The sequence below is a fragment of the Labeo rohita genome, chromosome 17, assembly GCF_022985175.1.
Source record: "Labeo rohita strain BAU-BD-2019 chromosome 17, IGBB_LRoh.1.0, whole genome shotgun sequence".
NCBI lineage: Eukaryota > Metazoa > Chordata > Actinopteri > Cypriniformes > Cyprinidae > Labeo > Labeo rohita.
The window spans coordinates 28,587,609-28,614,999 of NC_066885.1; the positions used below are offsets into that span (position 1 = coordinate 28,587,609).

At 35.5% G+C, this 27,391-nt stretch overlaps 3 gene segments (V, D, J or C); all 3 read left to right on the plus strand.

The window, feature by feature from the left end:
- The first annotated feature begins 3,577 nt into the window (after positions 1 to 3,577).
- LOC127179670 (T cell receptor beta variable 5-8-like) lies at positions 3,578 to 4,164 on the plus strand. The segment is given in 2 exon segments: positions 3,578 to 3,750; positions 3,827 to 4,164. Coding segments are annotated over 2 exon segments (387 nt in total).
- Positions 4,165 to 6,065: 1,901 nt separating this feature from the next.
- Positions 6,066 to 6,594, plus strand: LOC127179671 (T cell receptor alpha variable 35-like). The segment is given in 2 exon segments: positions 6,066 to 6,185; positions 6,257 to 6,594. Coding segments are annotated over 2 exon segments (387 nt in total).
- Positions 6,595 to 11,322: 4,728 nt separating this feature from the next.
- Positions 11,323 to 27,391, plus strand: part of LOC127179548 (M1-specific T cell receptor beta chain-like) — a 47,917-nt gene continuing 31,848 nt past the window's right edge. Inside the window, 3 exon segments of the C gene segment in view lie at positions 11,323 to 11,388; positions 11,481 to 11,672; positions 18,066 to 18,173. Of these exon segments, the coding sequence occupies positions 11,349 to 11,388; positions 11,481 to 11,672; positions 18,066 to 18,173 (340 nt within the window).

Genomic DNA, 27,391 nt, shown 5'->3' on the forward strand with positions numbered 1-27,391 from the left:
AAAACAGATCTCCAAAACGGAAAAGTTAAAGTATATTCGTTTATGCATTCAATACTTGGTCAGCAGCACAAATTACAGCAAATTACTTGCTTTTAGCACAAATGACAGCATCAGTGAGGTGTGGCATGTAAGAGATCAGCCTGTGGCACTGCTGAGGCACTATTGAGCCTTCAGATCGTCTGTACATTGTTGGATCGACTGTTTCTCATCTTTCTCTTGAAAATATCCCATAGATTCTCAATGTGGTTCAGGTCAGGCATGTTGGCTGGCCAGTCAAGCACAGTGATATCATGGTTAGCAAATCACTTGGAAGGGTTTTTTTTGCACTGTGGACAGGTGCTAAAGTCCTGCTGGAAAAGGATAAAGTGCTCCAAAATCTCCTGGTAGACGGCTGCATTGACTTTCGACTTGATAAAACACAATGGACCAACACCAGCAGACGCCATGGCACCCAAAATCATTACTGACTTCAGAAACTTGGACTTCACTTGACTTCAAGCAGCTTGGATTCTGTGCCCCAGGATCTCTGGGATCAAGATTTCAACATGAAATGCAACATTTACTTTTATCTGAAAAGAGGACTTTGGACCACTGAGCAACAGTCCAATTCATTTTCTTCTTAGCCCAGGTAAGATGCTTCTGACATTGTTTCTGTTTCAGAAGTTTTCCTGTAGATGTCTGAGCGTGATGACTCTAGATGGGCTAACTCCAGCTTCATTATACTCTTTGTGAAGCTCTCCCAAGTGTTTGAAGCTTTGCTTGACAGTATTCTCAAGCTTGCGGTCATTCCTGTTGCTTGTGCACCTTTTCCAACCCAATTTCTTCCTTCCAGTCAACTTTGAATTTAATATGCCTTGAAACAGCACTCTGTAAACAGCCACCCCTTTCAGTAATGACCTTCAGTGACTTATCCTATTTGTGGAGGGTGTCAATGACTGTCTTCTGGACCATTGCCAAATCAGCAGTCTTTCTCATTATTGTGGTTTCAAAGAACAAGAGATACCCAGAATTTATACTGTAGTGATGGACATTTAATGAAACTTAAATGTAAATATTCTAATATTTTAAAATTTTCACAAGATGTAAGCTCTAATCATCAAAATAAAAACAAAAAACCTTTGAAATGTATATGTATATATATATATATATATATATATATATTGTGACGAGTCGGCTGCCTCCCCCCTAACTATCATCGTCACCCCGTCGGTAATCGCCGCCCTTCACCAGGCTCCCGACGGGAGTGGGCGTGTGGGAGGAGGAAGGGCGCTGAAACATCCAGGTCTGGCGGCGTGTGATGAGGCACACCTGATGTGAATGAAGCCTCATCACCGCCGCTGTTAAAATGCCGAGCGCGCCTCTCCTCAGGAGACCGGTCTCTTCCCCGTGCATGCACGCTGGTGTCCTCGTGGGTCCAGGAAGGGCGCGTTGAGGGATGAGCGCCGCCGATGTGATGGACGAGCTGCCGGACCCGTGGGTCCGAGTGCGAGCCGCATGGAAATGGCTGCGGGCCAGGATGCCGGGCCTTCTCTCCCGCCTGAGGAAGGGCCGCCGCTAAGGAATGGATGAAGCCGCTAAAGGAAGCCGCTACCCGTCACGTTGCCGCGGACCCCGGCGGGGAGCAAGTGCGGCCGCCGGACTCCGCCTCTTACCTGGACCCTTCCCTTCTGAACACTGCCCCTCCTTCACGGATTCCCCCATTTATTTTGGACACTTTTTCCCCTTTTTGGACACTTTCGAGGACACCAGATTCCCCCATTTATTTTGGACACTTTTTGGACCCCCAGTCATTTTTGGACACTTTCTGTTTATTGTTTAATAAAAGCCTGAGGGTGCAAAAAAATCTAAATACTGAGAAAATCACCTTTAAAGTTCTCCAAATTAAGCTCTTACTAATGCATATTACTAATCAAAAATTAAGTTTTGATATGTTTACAGTAGGAATTTTACTAAATATCTTCATGAAACATGTTCTTTACTTAATTTCCTAATGATTTTTGGCATAAAAGAAAAATCAATAATTTTGACCCATACAATGTATTTTTGGCTATTGCTACAAATAAACCCCAGCGACTTAAGACTGGTTTTGTGGTCCAGGGTCACATATATATATATATATATATGTTGCAGACCCCACCCTGGAAGTCTACTCAGCAGATGAGAAATGTATTTTTTTTGTAGTAAAGAAAGAGAGAGACAAGAGTTTGCCTTTAGTCAAGCAGCCTTCTTTGTTGACTTTAATCAAAACAAATTCATGAAACTTTAACCCACAGTATTCCACATAGGAAAATCATGTATCTGTCTATACAAGCACTCAGTAGCAACAAATAAATGGTTAAACAAGGTAACAAACTTCTATCAGAGCTTTACACAACTCACACAGCAGACTGGATTCAGGTAAGTAACACAGGTAAGTAACAACAGTATCTGTTATATTGTATTTTTGTACACACACACTGACAGTTGATAACTTTAACATAAAAACAACCCATCAATAAATATATTAAAATGCTTATTTTATGTACATTTACTCATAAACTTGACCACTTCAATGTAAGTAATGTAATTACAGTTTTTTTTCTTGACATTTCATAATTTTACTAACCTTTTTTGTAGTGAAGAAAGAGAGAGACAAGAGTTTGCCTTTAGTCAAGCAGCCTTCTTTGTTGACTGTCGCCATGGCAACTCTTCCAACTCTTCCCTCATCTGCCACTCAGTATTTAGAAAATGCAACTTTGTTCTCTTTGAAATACACACTCATAACAATAAAGGTATATAAATACATAGAAATATATATATGATTTTTTTATATATATTTTTTTAAATAAGTTACAAACTAATTTCTAATTTTCTTTAAGTCATCAAGGCAAAAAAATCAAGGTATGCCCAGTCCTGTTCCTTGAGATTTACCTTCTTGGAAAGCTCAACTTCAACTCTGATCAAGCTCTGATCTTAAGAAGCACTTAAAGTATCAAGTACAGACATATGGACTGGAGCTGAACTCTGCAGATAGGTAGATCTTCAGGAAAATAATTTGGCACCCCTGCAATAAACAAATAAACATATGAAAAATGCTTTTGAATGCAGATGGTAATTTCTAAATCTTATTGTGAAGCCACTTAAAGAACATTTTTATAATTTACTGAAAGGTTTAATGTTTTTCTGAACACCAGTCATGTTAGCTTAGTGCACACGTCATGTCTGCATGAACTAAGGATTGACCTTAGTTTGTGGACTGAAACAGAACTGACTTAATACAAACTAAATGTATCTTAACCCAGAACTTAGGACTAATGTATGAATATGAGCAAACCCCTAATTCTAAATATTGTAATTCATCCTGCCCCGTTTATGCTATAGACATGACTGATACCTAAAATTGTGCAGCCGTTTTGCATAAAGATTTTTCTTAAATAATATTTTTCAATAAAAAAAAGTCTATACTTGCATTGAAAGAGGAACAAGAGCTGTATACATTAGCGACTATCACAGACATTTGGGGGTGGACTCTTTTGAGTGGACCAATAAACAACCACCTAACATCTAGGCGCTTCCTTTCTGACTCAAACAACAGTCTCAGCCTCAAGACATATGGTAAGATATGCGAAAACCTCTTTTGACTGCAGAAGAATCAATTTAGAGAGTGAACTTACTGTGAATTTTAAGTTAGTTCCTCTGTTGCTTGGTTGAATGTTACAATCATGATCAAAGCAATCATTTTAACAATAATCACTATTTACTGGTTACCAGGTAAGTGTTTCTAGTCCAATGCAGGCTATTTAATATACATACTGTATATTGTTGTGCTCTCCTCACCCTCTTGTAGTTTGTGTGGTTTGTTCTCCTGTCATTCAGCAGTCTCCCAAACATCTCCTACAGACAGTGAAGGAGAAAGAAGCAAATCTTTCTTGCAATCACGGTGACAGCAGCTATCCATACATGTACTGGTATCAACAGAAAAACAAAGGCGGTTCTTTGGAGCTCATTGGAATGCTCAGATTTGGTGAACCTTCTTCAGAGGATAAATTCAAACCTCGATTTGTCCTATCAGGACAAGCTACAAAAGATGCATTCCTGCTGATATCCAATATATCTGCCGAGGACAGCGCAGTGTATTTCTGTGCAGCTAGTATGCACAGCCATTCAATTCTCTATAAACCCTGACAAATAACTGTTTGCACCTGTCTGAATAACAAAAAAGCCACAAGTTTCTTTGCATCATCATGCACAAACTGATAATAAGAATGTTTACAAATAGGGGGCACTAATGAAAATCTTTTAGTATGCGTCGTCTTTTCAAATGTGAGAGATTAATGAACAACAATATACTGGCCTTCATCACAGACATGTGCATTGCTCTCGACATATGATGAGTGGTTTTGCTCAATGGGACCCATGTTCCAGTCCCCACAGAATCTCTCTCTTCCTTAAATAAGCAAACAAATATATGAAAAATGCATATAAATGCAGATGGTAATTTCTAAATCATATTTTATCCCCACTTATACCACTTAAAAAACATTTGATAATTTACTGAAAAGTTTTGTTTTTCTGAACACCAGCCATGTTATCTTAGTGTGCACATCATGTCTACATGAACTATAGGGTACAAAGGGGCTAAACGTTCCTCTGTATTATTATTTTCCTCTAAACCACTAGATGGCACAAAAATGTACCGTAGCACTTTCTAAAACATTCACTTTTCAAGATGCACGTGCAAATTTGTCTGATCGAGGGCAGCAGCGCAAAGTTGATTCTGTGCTTACTTGATCTAATATTTGATGTTTTTAAAAATGTTGTAGATTTAAGTAGCAAAATGGATGCATATATTTTGAGACAAATGTCTTCTTAATGTTTTTCAGTTTTGTTTAATATAATTAAAGCAACAGTTTCTAATTAATAAAAGAATATGTAAAAGTATGGTGTTTGGGGTAAAAAGCACCCCTGCTGTTGGGGCTAAAAGGCGCAATAATTAACGTGTTAATTAATAGATGATTCGACTGACTTTTCCATTTGTTGACATGACATGGTTAGATTCAGTTGGTAATTGTCATATATTATGTTGGGTGTCCATCTTAGGTGTTTAGAATAAAACCATCATATTTAAAGACATGATATTAATCATATCATATAATTAAATATAATTTGTTATTACGGTAAATCTATATTAAATTATTATCTGATCTCCTTCAATGCATTCATGACTTTATGTAATTTTAAAACAAAATTCAAATTAAAAATATATTTAAAATATATTTTTTATATTAACATATATAAATGACAATATATTTATAGAACAAAATTAATTATTTTATTTTTTTAAAATAAGCAGAAAATAGTACACACTTTGCTAAAGTGATTGTTTTGAACAAATATCAATACTGTGTGCCTTTTGCCACATGCTGGTGAACCTTTTATTGTGATTTATTGATTTATTGTCACACAAAATCTATTGATCCATAAATTATACATTTTAGACCCAGTGAATGGCACATTTTTTCTTAAGTTGTGCCTTTAGCCCCGTTGTACCCTAAACATTAAATTACTTAACATTTCAAACAGTTCTGCATATAAATACAGAACTGGATTTTGAGTAGTATAATTCATCCTGCCCCGTTTGTGCATTACACATGATTGATACCTGATGCCTTTCATATATTTATTCTAATCACTTGTTTATTTTTGTTATCTGTGCCTTGTCACTTGTGATCCTGTCTGTGCCCTGCAAGCTTCTGTCACCAAGACAAATTCCTTGGCACATTTGGCAATAAAGTTCTTTCTGATTCTGATTCTGAAATTGTGCAGCCTTTTGCAAAAAGGTGAGCTATTACTTTTCTTAAATTATCAAATGTATAATTTTTGCAAGCAATAATAAAATGGTAAAATGAAATAAAACTTGCAATGAAAGAGGAATCAGTGCTGTATTCACTATTGCAGATGCTGTGGGTTGGGCTCTTTTGATTGGACCAATAAACAACCTAGGTGGTTCCTTTCTGAGGCAAAAAACAGTCTCAGCCTCAAGATATATGGTAAGATATGTGAAAACCTCTTTTGACTGCAGAAGAATCAATTTAGAGAGTGAACAGACTCTGAACTTAATGTTATTTCCTCTGTTGCTTGGTTGAATGTTATAATCATGGTCAAAGCAATCATTTTAAATATAATCATTATCTACTGGTTACCAGGTAAGTATTTTTTGTTCAATGCAGTTTATTTGATATATATATATTGTTGTGCTCTTCTCACTCTTTTGTAGTTTGTGTGGTTTGTTCTCCTGTCATTCAGCAGTCTCCCAAACATCTCCTACAGACAGTGGAGGAGAAAGATGCAAAGCTTTCTTGCCGTCATGGTGATAATGACTATCCATACCTGTACTGGTATCAACAGAAAAACAGTAGTGGTTCTTTGGAGCTCATTGGAATGCTCAGTTATGGTGCAGATTCTGAAGAGGAGAAATTTAAACCTCGATTTGACATCACAGGACATGCAAAAGAGGATGCATTCCTGCTCATATCCAACATAACTGCTGAGGACAGCGCAGTTTATTTCTGTGCAGCACGTGCACACAGCTGTACAATTCCTTATAACCGCTGACAAAAAACTGTTCACTTTGCACCTGTTTGATTAAAAAAAAAAAACAACAGTTGTCTTGTACTGTATCTTCATGGCAAAACTGGCAATAAAACTGAATGTTTCTTAACATTGTGTATATGCAGTATATGTACTAAATCACTTGGAATTTGAGCTAAACCTTAAAATGATGGCTTATCTAAAAATAAAAATTCTGTCATCATTCACCCATCCTAATATAGTTCCAAGACTGTATGGCTTTCTTTTTTCTGAGGAACACAAAATAAGTAATTGCTCATAAATGGTTTAATTTGACAGCAGATACAGACATTTTTATTTTCATTTGCTGCATATTATTGTGCTCCATTTGTGACAGTACAGCAAACTCACATCTTGACCATAGTACTTACTGGGCATTTGCTTTTCTTTTATCTTCCTTTTTCTTCTTCTTCAAATCCTGTGAGAATCTTAGTCTGGGCAGGACTTAAACAACAATCATCCAATCACAGATAAGAACAAGTTACAGGGTTCCTTTCATTTCAGAAATGCTTTTATTTCAGAATCTGAAATCTCTCTTGCATGTGTCTGTCAGAAACATATATTTATTTCAAGGAAGTATGATGCAGCTTACCTTCATTTTCTTCTATTTGCTGTTCTGGTTCACAGGTAACCTTTGTACCTTTCTTAATGAAGAATGTTTATATTGTGTAAAATGCAGTAAAGAAAATGAATGAATTTTGAATGTGTTTTTTCCTCATAAGACATTTCTCTGGGTTCATCCATTGATCAACCTGCTGACATGATAAAGCGTTTGGGAGACACTGTGAACATCAGCTGCACTCACACTTACAGCAGCTATTACTACCTTTATTGGTACCAACAAACAACACAAGAAAAATCCTTTTAACTTCTTGGGCACCTTTACACAACGACATTCAATCCCGAGAAAGACTATGAACGCATTCGTATTTATGGGAACTCACAAACCCACGGAACACTTCAGATCTCCAGTGTTACTTCAGAAGACAGCACAGTGTATTTCTGTGCTGTGAGCGACACAGTTTGACAAAACTCTGCTGTGTACAACAAAAACACCTGTCCTGCTCACTCATAGTAGTTCTAAATAACCCATAAGTATTAATGATGGTTTAAAGTAGCTAATCACATTAGAAAATATGAAAAATGTGTTAATTATAACATTATAATTAAATTACAATTAAAATGGGTTAATTTCCTTTTATTAAAAATCCACAGAGATTTCATAGTCTCTAGCTAGATTGCTGAAAAATGTAGATTAAATTCAATATCCGAAATATTTAAAAATACACCTTGACTAGACACATAACTACAATATTACACACACACACGGACACACACACACTATACTGTATATATAAATGTACTCATATTCTACTTAAATGGGTATCAAACTATAATAATTTAATTTAAATTTAAATTATAATAATATTTGAAGAGTTCAGATGCAAAACCAGCTAAAAGACATCTCGGTCAAAAATGAGATAATGATATTGTGTAAATGCTCTCAACACATATTATACGTCCATCAAATACTTTTTCTTCAAACTCGCTAAAATACCAGCTTCAGCCCAATCAGAAGTACCGATACTTACATACAAACCTATACATCTGAGCCTGATAAAAATGCATTTTTTAAAGAAAGACGTCAGATGGATTTAGCTGGTTTTGCATCTGAACTCATTTGTTGTTTAATAGCAATTAACATGCTGTGAAATTTCCAGAAAATATTACAGTCAGTTTGCAGTTTTGAATATTTGATGAATATATATAATTTCTAAATTACTTCGGTCTCACTTTATATTAAGTGGCCTTAACTACTATGTACTTACATTGAAATTAATAATTAGATACAATGCACTTATTGTGTACATACATGTTTTTACATTGTACTTAGATTTTAAAAATACCTGCATGTAATTACATCTGTAATTGGTTTCTGTAATTACATTTATAATTAGACTGTTGACCAGTCACTTACACCTTAACCTACCCATACCACCAAACCTGTCCTTAACCTTACACATATCCCACCTCAATAGCAGCAAAAGTGTTTTGCAATACAATATGACCACATTACGTACATTGTACTTATTTTTTGATGTAAGTGCATAGTAGTTAAGGCCACTGAAAGTCAGTTAAAGTGCACTGGTAATGGTAAACTAAAATATACTTTAAAGTAATTTGCATTAAACATGTCATGTACATACAACACATTTTTAATGACGAGGTTGCAGTTTAGCACATTTAAAATACATTACTATAATATTGAATAATACAGAACAGTTTAAGCGTACTTACGTGTGTTAAGACACATAGTCATTAAATTGTATTCTCTTTCAGTACACTGGCTTTTATTTCATGTATATTATATCATCTAAAAGTACAGTGTTTTAAAAATAAACTTCTTAGGATTTGAAGTAGGCAACATTGCAAGTGCATATTAACTTTTAAAAAACAGATAGACACCACAACAGTAAGAATTACCATATTGTCTAACTAATCTGTAAGCATTTCTGTAGTATTCTGTATGTGTTTTTCCAAACCTCCAGTGCTTTGGAGTGCAGCTGACGATAGGGGGAGGTGTAATTCTAGACAATAAATGTACAGTAGAAGTACTGATAATGTGTTCATGCTGCTAAGGTGCTAAGTCTTACTCTCTGTGCAACTTCATGAGAAAAGGATGTGTCGTGTTGCTTATGGACTAGCCATTTTTATCATCTTATTTGCATGTATGAAGTTCTTGATTTATTTTAAACCATTTCATTCTCTTTTGAAAGATTAGTTCATTTCAGTCTTCATTTTCTTCATACAGGTCTGTCAGACTGCGTTCATTTTGATCAGCCTTCGTCTCTATTCAAAAATCACAAAGACACAGACGCTGAGATCTCCTGTAAACATGATGACAATGACTTAGATGTCATGTTATGGTATCAGCAGCTCCATAACAGCAAATCACTGGCCCTCATTGGTTATAGCTATGGCAAAGCTGAACCAGTCCATGAGACTGAATTCCAACAGAGATTTACGATGACCAGACACAACACAACGACTGGAGCTTTGAAAATCTCTGACCTGAGGTCGTCAGATTCTGCTGTCTATTTCTGTGCTGCTAAAAGGCACAGTGTTGTATTCTCAGTTATGTGCCTGACTAAAAACCTAAGCATTAAAACAGGAAATACAGCAATATCTGTGGTAATACAGCATGGTTTCTAATCTGATAAAAGCTGAAGAAGTGCTGAAATTCTAAACTAAAATATTAGGATTATTAGCAACTATAACTGAGTGAACCTCAAGAAAAGTTCAACAAGAAATTATTATTATTTTTTTTTTTTAAATATGTTTATGCTAATTAAAGGGATAGTTCACCCAAAAATGAAAATTCAGTAACACTTTAGAATAGGGAACACTTATTCACTATTAACTACAACTTTTCCCTCAATAAATTCCTAATTTGCTGCTGATTAATAGTTATTATATATTTTATAAGGTAGTTGTTAAATTGAGGTACTCGGTGGGATTAGGGATGTAGAATAAGGTTATGTAAGGCATTAATATGTGCTTAATTAGTACTAATAAATTATTTCCCTCACATTGTTCCAAACCTGTAAGACCTTCATTCATCTTCGGAACACAAATGAAAGTTTTTGGGTAATTCCATGCAAATGACAAACTTACCATGAAAAAAATAAAGTTTTTACCAAAGGTTTTTACTATACTGATAGCACAGATGTTGACATTTGGTGGTTCAAATACCCATGTGAGATCTTTTTTTAAAGTTTTTAAAGCATTTTTATTTTTTATGTTTAGTGCATGATTTTCCATAGACTGGTAAGTGCTATTTTCAGGCTTGTCACATCCATAACAGTACATATTCCTCATAAATAGACACATCAGAATTAAAATAAAGCAAAAATTATATGTTCTGTGAAGAGCTATCTGTTATTTGTTGGGTATTATTGCATCTGGTTTGTGCATTTTAATTCGCAGAAATCCTACAAAGTATGTAGTCTCTCAAAAACAGTGTCTGACCCTAATTGTCACAACCATAACGCATGATTATTTCCATTTTTTAACACTGATATTTTTCTGATGTTTAGACTCTATCAATGAGGGTTTATTAAAATGATTCGGTATATTGGTAACACATATGTTCTCTAAGCATTTATGTGTCACATCCATATTGCATAGATAGAATGTCCAAGGCCCAGAAAGGTAATAAGGACATCTATAAAATAGTCTATGTGACATCAGTGGTTCAATGCAGTTTTATGAAGCAAGAAAACAAAAATAATGACTTTATTCAATAATTTCTTCTCTCTTGGATTTCATCAGAAATATCTTAATTTGTATTCTGAAGATGAGTAAAGGTCTTATGGGTTTGGAATGACATGAAGGTGAGTAATTATTGACAACATTTTTATTTTTGGGTGGACTAACACTTTGAGGATATATACTGCAATACCAAAATAAGCATATAATAAAAATATTACATTTATACCATATCTAAAATTATATCATTTTATATCTATTGAAATGAATTTAAATGATGCTGAATGTCATTACATTTAAAATTATTTGTTGATTTGTTGATTAGGTCATTTGTCACTTTTTCATGGTTAGATCCACCCAGTAATATTCATAAGTATGCTGTAAAAAATAGGCGTGACTTCAAGTTTGTCAAGTAGCCTATACTGAACAGAGAATCAGAGTACACTTCACAGAGGAAATTTTAAATAGCAATGTTTCTCCTTCTATGCATGCCACTGCTTTTTCTCAAAGGTATTAATTTGTAATATTACAACAATATTTATATTTTTTTCCTCTGATGTAGATGACAGGATAACAAATCTGAACTATTACTGTATTTCCAGCAGATTTCAGTGATGGTGTTCTGATCACTCAATGGCCGAAGTACATATCCAGTCATCCAGGCTCTTCTGTTGAAATGCACTGTTACCAGAATCATACAGACTATGACTACAAATACTGGTACAGACAAATGAAAGGTGAAGGACCAGAACTTATTGTTAGCATCATCGGGACTTCGAGAACATTTGAGAAGGGTTTTGAAAATGGCTTCGAAGTGCCAGGCGAAGAGACAAAGAAATGGACCCTGACTGTGGATGTTAAGGAGGGGATTGATGCTGTGTATCTGTGTGCTGCTAGTTAACACAGTGAATGAATCACACTAAACTATAAGACAAAAATGTTGTCACTCTGCAATCACACCTGCCTAAGCCACAAATAAATAAACCCTTACAGACAAGTCAGCAGAACAAGAGTACTTGCACATACGGATCATGCAGAGAATGACATTATACTCCTCCCTCCTCAAAAACAGTGTCACGATAAGACCTCTCTGATAGTCAGCAGGGGGAGATGCACATTGTTCATTTTAATATAGAGGATTCCTCTTACATCTTTAGTAAAGTTTCTCATGCTCTTGTCATATTATTTTTGAGAGTTTTTCTAAGACTGCTTTAGAAGAATGTTTAGAGCTGCATATGGACTGGGCATATTTTTCTTCTTGTATATCAGTAAGATGTTTTGTGATTATCAATAATTTATTTATTTTTTTAGCATTTTTGTTTTTGTTTTTTGCTTTGAAATCAAATATCTTTCAAAGCCTTTTTTTTCACAGGGATGGTGAGATGTGTGACCGTTCAACAGAACCCCACACTCATATTAGCCAACAAGAACAAAATGGCAGAGATAAAGTGTAGTCATTATGACCGTCTCATGCTAACCATGTTATGGTATCAGCAGAAGGATACAGCCACGGCCTTGATTGTGTCCAGTTATGGTAAAGCCATCGTCGAGGATGGATTTAAAGACCGGTTTGAATTGGAAAGAATAGATACACTGAATGGAGTTCTGAAAATCTCTAATCTCAGTCTATCAGACTCTGCTGTTTATTACTGTGCTGTCATGCACAGTGCTGTAGTCTTTATTATCTGCCCGACTAAAAACTAAACCACCAAACATACAGGAAATACACACACACAAAACAATTCAACACCTCTAAGATTCTAAGATGGACAAATTTCAAGGTGAGATTGCATGTGCTGGATGCAAATACAATACCTGAATGCTAGCAACAATATACTTATGCAACATATCAATAAAAATAGCTATGCAAATGTTCGTAATCAAGAGTGGTCTTTCTTGTGCCACAGGAAATCACAGGCTTGTCACTTTTTAGAAAACACTATGATTGAGAACGTGATATTGCTTTTATACAACAATTAACATTGAGTATCTTACAATTTATACAATATTGATGGCTACTTTTGCTCTGGGGTGTGTTTCCCAAAAGCATCGTTAACCAACTACGGTCGCAAGTTCCGTCATTACCAACATAGTTCAACCATTGTTCAAATGAACATTCGCAAACAGCGTCACAAACATACGTGACTGGAACTACAGCTATTGACCTGTGCTTAGAAACATAGTTCCTTGTTAGTAAGACATTTGGGCTTAATAATATATGCTGCTGGGCACAATAAGCAAGCTAACATGCAGTACAGTACTATATCTTCCATTCTATCTAAATAAAAACGCATTTTAATCTATGTATTTCTGCCCGTCCTCTATAAGTGCCATTTTATTTAATAGTGCACATGTGCATAAATGGAGTATGATGTAAGAGGGAACCCATGATGAATCAAACATCAAATAAAATAAAATGACAGGGAAGGAAAAATAGTAAATTAGCCATCAGGTGCCATGTTCAATATAGCTGCATTTTAGAGATCTCTAATCAGTTAAACAGCAGAAGTTATAACTACACCACAGCATGTGACGTCATTAACAGCAGCTGTGCATTGTTGAACTTATGTGGTTCAAACAACAGAGATAAGACCGTGACTAGCTAGTTCGTTTCCACAACAATGCATTGGACTATGGAGGTTAATCAGCAAGTTACTTTGTGGTATGGAAAAGGCACCCCTGTTCAGCTGAGTTTGAATTAAACTGGTTGAGTGAATGATTCAATGATTTACTTATAAACGCAGTAGCGGAATTCAAAATAGCATACTACTCTTAGTATTTGTGTCATATGAATATCTACATTGAGACAGTGATCATACTGCATTCATTTGGGCTGTTTGAAAAACAGCAGAATGGACTTTTTGATAATAATTTACTCAGATTTTCACTGTAATATTCATTACAAATTAGAGGCTGTTTTCTGCGGTCAGAGAAATGCACCACGCTTGGATCACAGATTCCTTATAGCGTGCAAAAGACATTTTCACAAAAAAGGTTCATATTAAAAACTGACACATAATACAAATCTTTTTGATTGTATTGTGTTGACAAAGTGATGTTTCTTTAAATTATGTATTTTGGCTTCAAAATGGTAAAAGACCAATAAGGCAGTCACAGTCTGTGATGATACATTGTTGCAGCATTTATGATCTAGCCAATTTTTTCAATGTCAAAACTTCTCCAGGGCCCCAAACCCCCCTCAGACCCCAGAGGGTTAAATAAATAAATACACAAAACACACACACACAAAAAATATATAATATTATAAATATGTGTAAAATTACCCTGACAGTAATGTACTGCTGAGGGGATAAATATAACCTCTCTCTCTCACTGTCTCTTTAACTGTTGGAGCAAATGGGGTCTCAGAAATATATTTATCATGGTTTACCTGTATAGAAGAACCTGGAAATTTGAAACAGGACCATTTGTGTTTGTGTGTGCATGTGGTCTGGTATATATGGTTTATGAGGATACAAATGTGCATAATTACATGGTTACTACAACATAAATATGGTTATGAGGGCACTTTCGGTCTCTCTGTAAACCAAAAAGCTTTTGGCAATTTGCACTAACTGTAAATAGTGATAGAGGCTATTTGCACTAAGTGTAGCAATTGGATGCTTTTTACACTAAGTAAAAATAGCATATTTTCTTAGCAAGAGATGCTATTTACACTAAGTGCAAATAGTGATAGATTTTATTCACACTATGTTAAATAGCAGAATTTTCTGCTATTTATAACCCTTATTGCAAATAGACAATTATCTGCACCTCAGTACTGTAGTACATTAAAACAGTATGCAGTAATTATGTACTGAGTGTAAATTATAGTTTTAATTCAATTTATTAAATGGATGCTGCCTTACTGGGACAATAAGCCCTAACCCTAACCCTAACCGATACTTTATTTTCAACTTTTCAATAATTCCCTTTATTTTTATTGAAAATAAATGCCTTTCCGATATGATATTAGATTTGAAAATTGAGAAAAAAAGTTTGCCAGAAGTTGAAAAGGGAACACATGTTCTATCCTTTGTGCCACTGGAACTGATGATAAACAGCCGGCTTTTGTAGAGTTTACTAGCCCAATCACACATTGGTGGGCGGAGTTAGTGTAAACAGCTTCTGCCAACTACTAAAACACTAAACAGTGTTTTATGAAAGTCAAAAATTGCCAATAGCTTCTTGTGAGAGGTAGGTTTAGGTGTAGGGTGGGGGTTGAGTATAAAAAGCACTGCACCTATGGCGAGTCCCCAAAATCCACATGTGCAAGAATGAGTGTGTTATTTTAATTCTCATTGTAGTATTTGATTTTTTTAACATGCTAATGTCGAAACCTCATTGGTATTTTTTGTGAATCATATGCTGTTTCTGTGGTGACCAGAATTGTTGTCTTCAGAGCATTTAAAATCAGTCACTTAAAAAAAGGCAGTGACTTTTAGGCAAGAGGTTGTGGATCCGAACAAAAGTGTCATATTTTTTCCACCAATGACTGAGCAGCAAAGGGGTGTGTCCTAAATACAGAACTATTATTTTTTGTCTTTGTGTAAATAAGTGAACATCAAATAATATTTCACAAAAGCAACTCTAAATGGACTCCTTTCTTCGCCTGTTAACTTTGCTTTGTCTTAAAGGTATTAAAATTTAACCTGGAATAGCAATAGGAGTAATAACCTGGAATAGGAATAGGAGTAATGACAGTGACACTCATGGTTTTGACCAAATGCATATTTCTAGTAGACAATGTAAACTGTTTTTCTTAATATATCTTCGTGTTTCCAGCTGTTTTTAGTGATGGTGTTCTGATCACTCAATGGCCGGAGTACATATCCAGTCTCCCAGGCTCTTCAGCTGAAATGCACTGTTACCAGAATGATACAAACTATGACTACAAATACTGGTACAGACAAATAAAAGGTGAAGGACCAGTGCTTATCGGGAGCTACATTATTAGCACTTCCTCAAAAGAGAAAGATTTTGAGAACGGCTTTGAAGTATCAAGTACAGAGAAAAAGAAATGGACCCTGAAAGTGGATGTTAAGAAGGGGATTGATGCCGTGTATCTGTGTGCTGCTAGTTTACACAGTGAATAAATGGCAATCATTTCTACAACAAAAACTCTTTGGATAGCAACCTGCAATCACACCTGCCTCAACCACTAATAAATAAACCCATAACACAAACAGATTTCATTTCTGACATTCTGATCTCATTTGCTCCTCCCTCCCGCCAAAAACACCTTCGCATCAAGGTTTTGTTGATGTTGTACAGTCAGTAGGGGGAGATACAACTGTTTATTTAATCTAGAGTTTTTCCACTCTTTTTTCTTTTGGTAAAGCATCACACACACGCACACTCTCTTGTCACATTATATTTGCTGTGTGCTGAGTTTTTGCATACTGTTTTAGGAAGATGTTTGAAGCTGCATATGAACTGTACATATTTTTCTACTTGTATATAGGTAAGATGTCCATCAGTTAATACAAATCTTTTTTATGTTTGCTATTGTTCTGTCCTTTGAAAAAGCCTTTTTTTTTTTTTTTTTTTTTTTTTTTTTTTTTTTTTTTTACAGGGATGGCGAGATGTGTGAACGTTCAACAAAGCCAGAGTCCCTTATTATTCAACAAGAATAAAATGGCAGAGATAACATGTAATTATGATGACAGTGGCAAGCCAAATATGTTATGGTATCAGCAGAAAGATACAGCCATGGCCTTAATTGTGTTAAGTTATAGTGCTACAAGTGACCCCACCTATGAGGATGGATTTAAAGATTCAAGGTTTGAATTGGAAAGAAAAACTACACTCAACGGAGTTCTGAAAATCTCTGATCTTAGTCTATCAGACTCTGCTGTTTATTACTGTGCTGTCAGTATGCACAGTGCACAGTCTTTATTACCTGCCTGACTAAAAACCAAACCACCAGACATACAGGAAATACAAAAAAAAGCAATCTAAAGTTTGTGAGATTCAGCTGAAATAACAGACAAGACAAGGCAAGGCTTGTTGCTGTGGTTAATTTCTAAATGAAAATAAATAAATAAATAAATACAAATAAAAAATACAATCAGATACAAGCTTTGCTCCAAAACTCCAAGACAGCCCATTTTAATGCATCATGTGTTCTGGACAAATTCTAAGGTAACATGCCCTTAATAGATAACGCAATACCTGGATGCATTGCAACAATGTCTGTGAAACATCCAAGATGGTGGATGGAGCTTAGAGAAATGTTGCCAATGAATACTTACATTTGATGCAATATGTCAGTAAAATATTTAAACAATATATCAAGCCTATTCACAGCCAAATTGTTTTCTGGAATAAACAAACAAACAAACAAATAAATAACATTTTAGACAGAATATTAATGACTGTTTTTTGTTTATACTCCATGAAAAAAAAAAAAAAAGTTCCAGTCAAATTCACAGCAAAATATTCTGCAACACACAGTAGTGGTTTACTTATAAAGACAGTAGCTGAATTTGGAATGACATATTACTCTGAGTATTTGTGCAACCACATTCCAAACTTGGAAACGTGAAAAGGGTCCTTATTTATGTATGTGCTATTTTTATTCTCATTACAGAATTAACTTTGGAACATGCTAATGCCAAACTTTTTTTTTTTTTTTTTTCTGTTTTTATTTGAAATCAGCTACCTAAAAGAAGTCAGCTGCATATGTAGGCAAGAGCTTTTGGAACAGAACGAGTGTATTCTCTTTTTCCACCAATAGTTAAGCAACAAAGAGGCATGGCTTTAAAATACAGTAAATTAAGTACTAGTTTTTTTTTTTTTTTTTTTTTTTTTTTGTAATTATCTGTACGTCAGAGAACATTTCACAAAATGCAACTCTAAATGGACTCCTTTCTTCTCCTGTTAACAGTGCTTTGTCTAAAAGGTACTAACCTTAATAAGAACTGACAGTGATCCTTGTGGTTTTGAATAAGTGTAGATTTTGAATAAACAACATATCCTGTTTTTATTACTATGTTTTTGTATTTCCAGTGGATTTCAGCGATGGTGTTCTGATCACTCAGTGGCCAAAGTACATATCTTCTGTTGAAATGCACTGTTACCAGAATGAAACAGATTACAACTACAAATACTGGTACAGACAAATAAAAGGAGAAGAACTTGTGCTTTAGGGAGCTACATTGTTAATGTTTCCTCAAATGAGAAAGGTTTTGAGAACGGCTTTGAAGTATTAAGTATGGAGAAAAAGAAATGGACACTGAAAGTGGATGTTAAGAAGGGGATTGATGCTGTGTATCTGTGTGCTGCTAGTTTACACAGTAAATAAATGACAATAAATTGTGTAACAAAAACTCTTGGATGGCAACCTGCAATCACACCTGCATCAACCACAAATAAATAAAGTCAGTAGAACCTGAGAACTCATACAATTGCATTAATGATGTTACACTCCTCCCTTCAGCCAAAAACACTTTCAGACAAAGGTCTTGTTGATCTGATACAGTCAGTAGAGGGAGATAGGACTGTCTATGTTAGTGCACAGGTTTCCCTCTCTCTCTGTCTATACTAAAGTCTCAAACTCTCTCTCACTTGTCAGATTAGTTTTGCTGTGTACATGACCAGACCATTTCTTACCCTGTTTTAGAAGGATGTTTAGAGCTACATGTGGACTGTGCATTTATTTCTTATTATGTATAGGTAAGATGTCCTTTAATAGCAAAATGATCAAATTATTATAACTATCATTTTAGTTATTGTTCTTTGCTTTGAAAGAGAATATCTCTCAAAACTATTTTTTTTTTTTTTATTCACAGGGAAGGTGAGGTGTGTGAATGTTGAACAGAACCCAACACACATATTAGCCAACAAGAATAAAATGGTAGAAATAAAGTGTAGTCATGATGATAGTAACATGGATTACATGCAATGGTATCAGCAGAAGGATACAGCCATGGTCTTGATTGTGTTTAGTTATAGTGCTAACACTGACCCCAGCTATGAGGATGAATTTAAAGACCGGTTTGAATTGGAAAGAGAAACTACACTGAATGGAGTTCTGAAAATCCCTAATCCCAGTCAATCAGACTCTGCTGTTTATTACTGTGCTGTCAGTATGCACAGTGCACAGTCTTTATTATCTGCCCGACTAAAAACCAAACCGCCAGACATACAGGAAATACAGTACACACAAAAGAAGAATCTAACTTAACTGATATGACAGATAATATTAGGTTTTAGGATTATTTATTAGGATAACACAACACTAGGATGCATTGTAAAAACATTGCTGAAACATCCAAGATGGTGGATACAGTTAGAAGAAATGTTGCCAATAAATACTTACATTTGACACAACATATCCTGGTCTCATTGTTTACACGTAGGTATTTATACGTTTGGGGGCACAAAACGTACATTTTTGTACGTTTTTATTGATGCTAAAACGTACAATTTAGACGTATTTCAACGTTTAAAATGTACAAATCGCTACGTAATTTTAGTTAAAAAATGTAAAATATTTACGTATCTTTTATTTCATTCGTATCAATGCCTTTTTGTCATTTTATTAAGCAATTTAGATTTTTAACCCTCTTAACCAACCCCCAAACCTAAACCTACCCATTTTATAGCAAATATGCCTTTTTATCATTTTATTAATAAGCGATTTAGATTTTTAGCCCCTTTAACCTACCCCCAAACCTAAACCTACCCATTTTATAGCGAATATAAAAAGCTATAACACGTAAATGACCAAAATATGCAGGGAAATTACCATTTTAGTAACAATACAGCATTAAAATATTTTTATAGTCACTAATCCCACTCCTGCCTCTAAACCTAACCATAACTCTCTCTGTACAAAAACATGGCAGACAGAAAAGTGCAATCACATTCATTTATTTATTGCAAAAACGTACAGCAGTACCAAAAGTAATCCAAATGAAGATGCGTTGCAGCCGCAGTCCTCTCTGGCGGAATACAGTAGGTTTGTTTGAGGTGCAGAGCAAAATTTAAATAGTTAATCGGTGAAAATATCATCCAAATTATTATCCTGATCCACTCCGTGAAGAAGGCGCCCGCGCATCTTTCAAACAGTTCCCACCAGAAACCCGGCATGTCGGAATCTGTGACGAATGCAGGCGAGAGCCAACGAGCGTTCGATTTTCCTGCTGTAAAACCTGTCGTTTCTTGACGCGGCAGTATTTGAATTTGTAAAATGCACTTCAGCGCGGGTTTATTTGCTGTTAGTGATGGGAAGTTCGGATCATTTTACCGACTCGGTCCTTTGAGTCTCGTTCAGCAAAATGAACGAATCTTTTTTCGAGTCATTTCGTTCATTTTGTTCATTTTAGCAAAATATAATTAAAATGTTACGTTTTACTTCCCTAACACATCTACTGCTTACACAAACGTTGATCACACTACAAACAAAACAAAACTATAATGCTATAAGAAACAGAAAAGATTCTTTCATTGTTTACCTGTGTCTTTAGTCTATGATTCGCTCACCTCGCCTCTTATCTGACAAGCTTTCGGGTTTGAGTCGTTCGTTCATCACGTGACATCCCCGTAATGTTAACCTATGCAGCCTGAGCCGGAAGGAGAATTGATTAGTTCATTTCTCGAGTCCTCGGGTTTGAGTCGTTCGTTCATCACGTGACAGCCCCGTAATGTTAACCTATGCAGTCTGAGCCGGAAAGAGAATTGATTAGTTCATCTTTTGAGTCTTCGGGTTCGAGTCGTTCGTTCATCACGTGACAGCCCCGTAATGTTAACCTATGCAGTCTGAGCCGGAAAGAGAATTGATTAGTTCATCTTTTGAGTCTTCGGGTTCGAGTCGTTCGTTCATCACGTGACATCCCCGTAATGTTAACCTATGCAGTCTGAGCCGGAAAGAGAATTGATTAGTTCATCTTTTGAGTCTTCGGGTTTGAGTCGTTCGTTCATCACGTGACAGCCCCGTAATGTTAACCTATGCAGTCTGAGCCGGAAAGAGAATTGATTAGTTCATCTTTTGAGTCTTCGGGTTCGAGTCGTTCGTTCATCACATGACAGCCCCGTAATGTTAACCTATGCAGCCTGAGCCGGAAGGAGAATTGATTAGTTCATTTCTCGAGTCCTCGGGTTTGAGTCGTTCGTTCATCACGTGACAGCCCCTTAATGTTAACCTATGCAGTCTGAGCCGGAAAGAGAATTGATTAGTTCATCTTTTGAGTCTTCGGGTTTGAGTCGTTCGTTCATCACGTGACAGCCCCATAAGGTGAACGAACCACTCTAAAACAGGTGAACTAATTCCAGTACAGAACCTAATAGGATGACTGAACGAATCACTCGCCGAGACGACTCGTTCGTCCCGAGTCACATTAAAGATTCGTTCAAAATGAACGAATCGTTCAAGAACGACCCATCAGTATTTGCTGTTGCTACTGGACTCACTGCGCGGATGGAGATGAAGATCGCCGGATAAAGTCTTGATTTTGGGTCTGTTCCTCGTAATCGTATGGATTCTGAAGATCTGGATTATAGCGCACAAATAAAATTGTTTCATTTTGTAATTATGATGCGTGTTCGGGTTCTATTTTTAGTCACAGCATGTCGGAGGAAACGTCTTTTGTGTCCCACCACAGCAAACTAAGTAAATATTACATGGATGGTTAAACGATTGCAGAAATTTTATTTATTTTAAGGGTTTAAAGTGTAGTCTTGTTTAACATTATGTGTACCTATCCTTGGAAACGAACCGGCAGCAGAAATAACACAGAACAGAACGAAATGTTATAATTTCATATTAAACTATTAAACTATTTAAAAGTGCAACTGGAAACATAAGGCCATTGGTATGACAACTAAAAACAACAATAATGAAATTAATGCAGCGAATTCAATATTCATATGGATTCGTTTTTAGGTGTCCTCAATACGTCAGTTTTGTACGTTTAAATGCTAAAAATATGTAAGTATTTGTACGTTTAGATGCTGAAAATACGTCAGTATTGTACGTTTTACTGCCTGTAAAAACGTAAGTAAATGTAGGTTTTGTGGAACCACATTTTACGTAAAATGCATAAGAATTATCATGAGATCACGTTGACATATCAGTAAAATAGCTGAACTATGGATCACAGCAAGAGCACTCTTGAAAGTTACACAGGTAATTATGTTGTGCTGTGCATCACACAGTAACAGAGTTCTGAATGAATGAACTGGTTGAATGAATGATTCAGTAGCTGGATTTGGAATGACATATTACTCTGAGTATTTGTGCAACCACATTCTAAACTTGAATATGTGAAAAGGGTCCTTATTTATATTTGTGCTATTTTGATTCTCATTACAGCATTAACTTTGAAACATGCTAATGCCAAACTCTACTACTTTTTTTTTTTTTTTTCTGGCTGTTGTGAGCTGAATTGCTGTTTTTTTTTTTTTGTTTGTTTGTTTGTTTGTTTTGTTTTGTTTGTTTTTTTAAACCAGATACTTAAAATAAGTCAGCTGCATATGTAGGCAAGAGCTTTTGGAACAGAACAAAATTGTCCTCTTTTTCCACCAATGGTTAAGCAACAAAAGGGGTGTGGCTTCAAAATACAGTACATGAACTACTATTTTTTATTTTTTGTAATTATCTGAACATCAGAGAACGTTTCACAATACGAACTCTAAATGGACTCCTTTCTTCTCCTATTAACATTGCTTTGTCTAAAAGGTATTAAACTTTAACTTGGAATAGGAACTGACAGCAATCCTCATGGTTTTGAATAAATGTAGATTTAGAATAAATAACAAATTTTGTTTTTATTACTTTATTTTTGTATTTCCAGCAGCTTTCAGTGATGGTGTTCTGATCACTCAGTGGCCAGAGTACATATCCAGTCTTCCAGACTCTTCTGTTGAAATGCACTGTTACCAGAACAAAACAGATTATAACTACAAATACTGGTACAGACAAATAAAAGGAGAAGAACTAGTGCTTTAGGGAGCTACATTGTTAAAGCTCCCTCAAATGAGAAAGGTTTTGAGAACGGCTTTGAAGTATCGAGTACGGGGAAAAAGAAATGGACCCTGAAAGTGGATGTTAAGAAGGGGATTGATGCTGTGTATCTGTGTGCTGCTAGTTTACACAGTGAATAAATGACAGTAAATTGTGTAACAAAAACTTTTTGGATGGCAACCTGCAATCACACCTGCATCAACCACAAATAAATGAAGCTGTTTCTTTACAGACAAGTCAGTTGCATTACTGATCTTACACTCCTCCCTTCAGCCAAAAACACTTTCAGACGAAGGTCTCATTGATGTGATACAGTCAGCAGGGGGAGATATGACAATCTATTTTAGTGCACAGGTTTCCCTCTCTCTCTGTCTATACTAAAGTCTCAAACTCTCTCTCACTTGTCAGATTATTTTTACTGTGTGCATGACCAGACCATTTCTCACCCTGTTTTAGAAGGATGTTTAGAGCTGCATGTGGACTGTGCATTTATTTCTTATTATGTATAGGTAAGATGTCCTTTAATAGCAAAATTATCAAATTATTATATATCATTTTAGTTAATGTTCTTTGCTTTGAAAGAGAATATCTCTCAAAACCATTTTTTTTTTTTCCACAGGGAAGGTGAGGTGTGTGAATGTTGAACAGAACCCAACACACATATTAGCCAACAAGAATAAAATGGAAGAGATAATGTGTAGTCATGATGATAATACCATGAATTACATGCAGTGGTATCAGCAGAAGGATACAGCCATGGTCTTGATTGTGTTAAGTTATGGTGCTAACACTGACCCCAGCTATGAGGATGAATTTAAAGGCTGGTTTGAATTGGAAAGAAAAACTACACTGAATGGAGTTCTGAAAATCCCTAGTCCCAGTCTATCAGACTCTGCTGTTTATTACTGTGCTGTCAGTATGCACAGTGCTGTAGTCTTTATTATCTACCCGACTAAAAACCAAACCGCTAGACATACAGGAAATACAGTACACACAAAAGAAGAATCTAACTTAAACTGAGATGACAGTTCATTTTCTTTTGGTTTAATTTGAACAATTAAAAAAAAAAAGAAAAAAAAGATTTTTATCACTGTCTATTATTATTTAATAGAAGACACAATCAAATATAAGCTTTGCTCCAAAACTTAGTAAAGAGCTACCTAGACAGCCATCATGTATTCTGGCCGACCTTTAAAGTAACTCATCCTTTACAGATAATGCAATACTAGGATGCATTGTAAAAATATTGATGAAACATCCAAGATGATGGATAGAGTTAAGAGAAATGCTGCCAATAAATACCTACATTTGATGCAAAATTTCAGTAAAATAGCTGAACTATGGACCACAGCAAGAGCACTCTTAGAGTTACACAGGTAATCAGATGCTCACTGATGTATGAAAACAATGACAGCAAGTTTGATGTTGCTTTTATACTAATATATATATATATATATATATATATATATATACACAAAATATTGTTATATCTCAATGCAACACACAGTTACAGGGTTCTAAATGAATGAATTGGTTGAGCAAATGATTCACTATATTCAAGCTATGATCCAAGCAAATTTGCAAATGGCTTGAGTGCTTGTGAAGACATTAAAAGACATTTTCACAAAAGACCAACATTTAATTAGCTAATAATATAATATAGATCTCTTCAGTTGTGTTGTCTTGACAAACTAATGTTCTGCGAAAATATTTTGGCTACCAAAACTGTGAAATTCAACAAAAGGCAATGACTTTGTGCCTATTAATAATTTGGACTCACATTTGACATGGTTTCCCATTCACCTGTATGAAGGTTTACCCTGCTATAGTATACAACCACATTCCAAACTAGAAATGTGAAAGGGGTCAGTATTTATGTGTGCAATTTTTATTCTAATTACAGTATTACCTTTGCAACATGGTAATGTCAAACTCCATTAGTATCCATTGTGAGTTATGCTCTGTCTATTTGTGGTGAGCCAAGTTGCTGTCTTTTTTTAAATCAGTCACTATAGAAGGCAGCAGCTTAAGAGCTTTTGCAGTAGAACAAAAGTGTCCTTTTTTGGACCAATGGCTAAGCAACAAAGGGGTGTGGCTTCATAATACAGCATATGAACTGCTAGGTATTTTTGTAGTTAACTGAATATCAGAGAACATTTCACAAAAAAACAATGGACTCCTTTCTTCTCCTATTAACATTGCTTTGCCTAAAAGGTATTACACTTGGAAAAAGAAATGACAGTGACTCTCATGTTTTTGAGTAAATATCCTGTTTTTCTAAATATGTCTTTGTATTTCCAGCAGATTTCAGTGACTGTGTTCTGATCACTCAATGGCCAAAGTACATATCCAGTCTTCCAGGCTCTTCAGTTGAAATGCACTGTTACCAGAATGACACAAACTATGACTACAAATTCTGGTACAGACAAATGAAAGGGGATCTAGTGCTTGTAGGGAGTTACATAGTTAACTCTCCCTCAAATGAAAAAGGTTTTGAAACCGGTTTTACAGTGTCAGGTACAGAGATTAAGAAATGGACCCTAAAAGTGGATGTTAAGAAGGGGATTGATGCCGTGTATCTGTGTGCTGCTAGTTTACACAGTGAATAAATGCCAATAATTTGTACAACAAAAACTCTTTAGATAAACTGCAATCACACCTGCCTCAACCACAAATAAATGAACACATATCTTTACAGACAAGCCAGTAGAACCTGAACACTCACACATACCCTTGCATTAATGATGCTACACTCCACCCTTCTGCCAAAAACACTTTCACGAACATCTCATTGATGTGATACAGTCAGTAGGGGGAGATACGATTTTATTCTAATGTAGAGGTTTCCCTCTCTCACTGTCTATTCTAAAGTCTCATACAGTCTGTCTCATCAGATTTGTTTTTGCTGTGTGCATGATCAGACCACTTCTCACCCTGTTTTAGAAGAATGCTCAGAGCTGCATATGGACTGTGCATATATTTCCTTTTATATATAGGTAAGATGTCCCTTGATGGCAGTATGACTGAATTATTATAGCTATTTATCATTTTGTTATTGTTCTGTGCTTTGAAATAGAATATCTCTTAACACCTATATTTTTGGTTAACAGGCAAGATAAGGTGTGTGACCGTTCAACAAGACCCGACACCCATATTTGCCAACAAGAAGGAAATGGCAGAAATAAAGTGTAGTCATGATGACAGTAGCATGCCTAACATGCAGTGGTATCAGCAGAAGGATACAGCCATGACCTTGATCATGTTCAGTTACGGTGCTACAAGTAAGCCCACCTTAGAGGATGGATTTAAAGGCCGGTTTAATTTGGAAAGAGAAGATAACCTGAATGGAGTTCTGAAAATCTCTGATCTCAGTCTATCAGACTCTGCTGTTTATTACTGTGCTGTCAGTATGCACAGTGCTGTAGTCTTTATTCCCCACCTGACTAAAAACCAAACCACCAGACATACAGGAAATGCACAAAAAAGCAATTCAACATCTGTGGGATTCATAAACAGTACATTTGGGTTTATATTTTATATATATTATATACTGGGTTTGTATTAGATTATTAAAGTGCTATATACATAAAGGAGATCTGTAGGAATATGTGCATAAAATACCATCTATCTTTGCTACTGTCCACCATGTGACCTTTACTGGGTAACACAGTTGACTTAGTTGACATTTTAGTGTTTTGGGCCTATACTCCACATTTAAGCCTAGAACTACTGTGCATATGGTATGTTTAGAAGTATATTTTCATTAAAACATACGTTTTAGTAAAATTGTCGGTAACGCTTTAGATTACAACCCGCAAAGAACTACGTAAGTAAACTGAATTTACGGTGTATGTTTCTGCAATTATAGTGTACCTATAAAGAACGTACATGTAGGTATAAGGAAATTAAATTTGGGTAGTAAGGGAGTAACAAACCAGATACGCAACATGCAAAGAACTATATAAGTATACTGAATTTACGGTGTACGTTTCTGTAATTATAGTGTACCTATTAGTACGTATGTGTAGGTATAAGAGAACAATAGGCTATGTTACGTTTTGGTAATTCGGGGGTAACAACCAGATATGCAACCTGCAAAGAACTGCGCAAGTAAACTGAAGTTACAGTGTATGTTTCGTATTTATATTGTACCTACGTGTAAGTATAAGGGAGCAATATGTTACGTTTGGGTAATAACAGGGTAGCAAACAGATATACAAATAATTTATAATGGAATTACTTAAAAACTTAACAGGTACCTGTTCTATTAAATCGTAAGTTTGGTGTATCTATACGTAAGCTTTTTAAAATTACTGGGAAAATATACTCTTGTTCCATGTAGTTACAGGGTAATTGTGCCTCTGCGGGCTTTAAATTAAAGTGGCGATTGTTCCCCTCTTGTTCAACGAAGTTACAGGGTAGGTTCAATACATAAACACACAATCTGAAAATATATCTAAAAATATTTTTTTACAGTCGCTAATCCCACTTCTACCTCTAAACCTAACGTTAACTATGACTGAACATTAATAAAAATATAAAAAA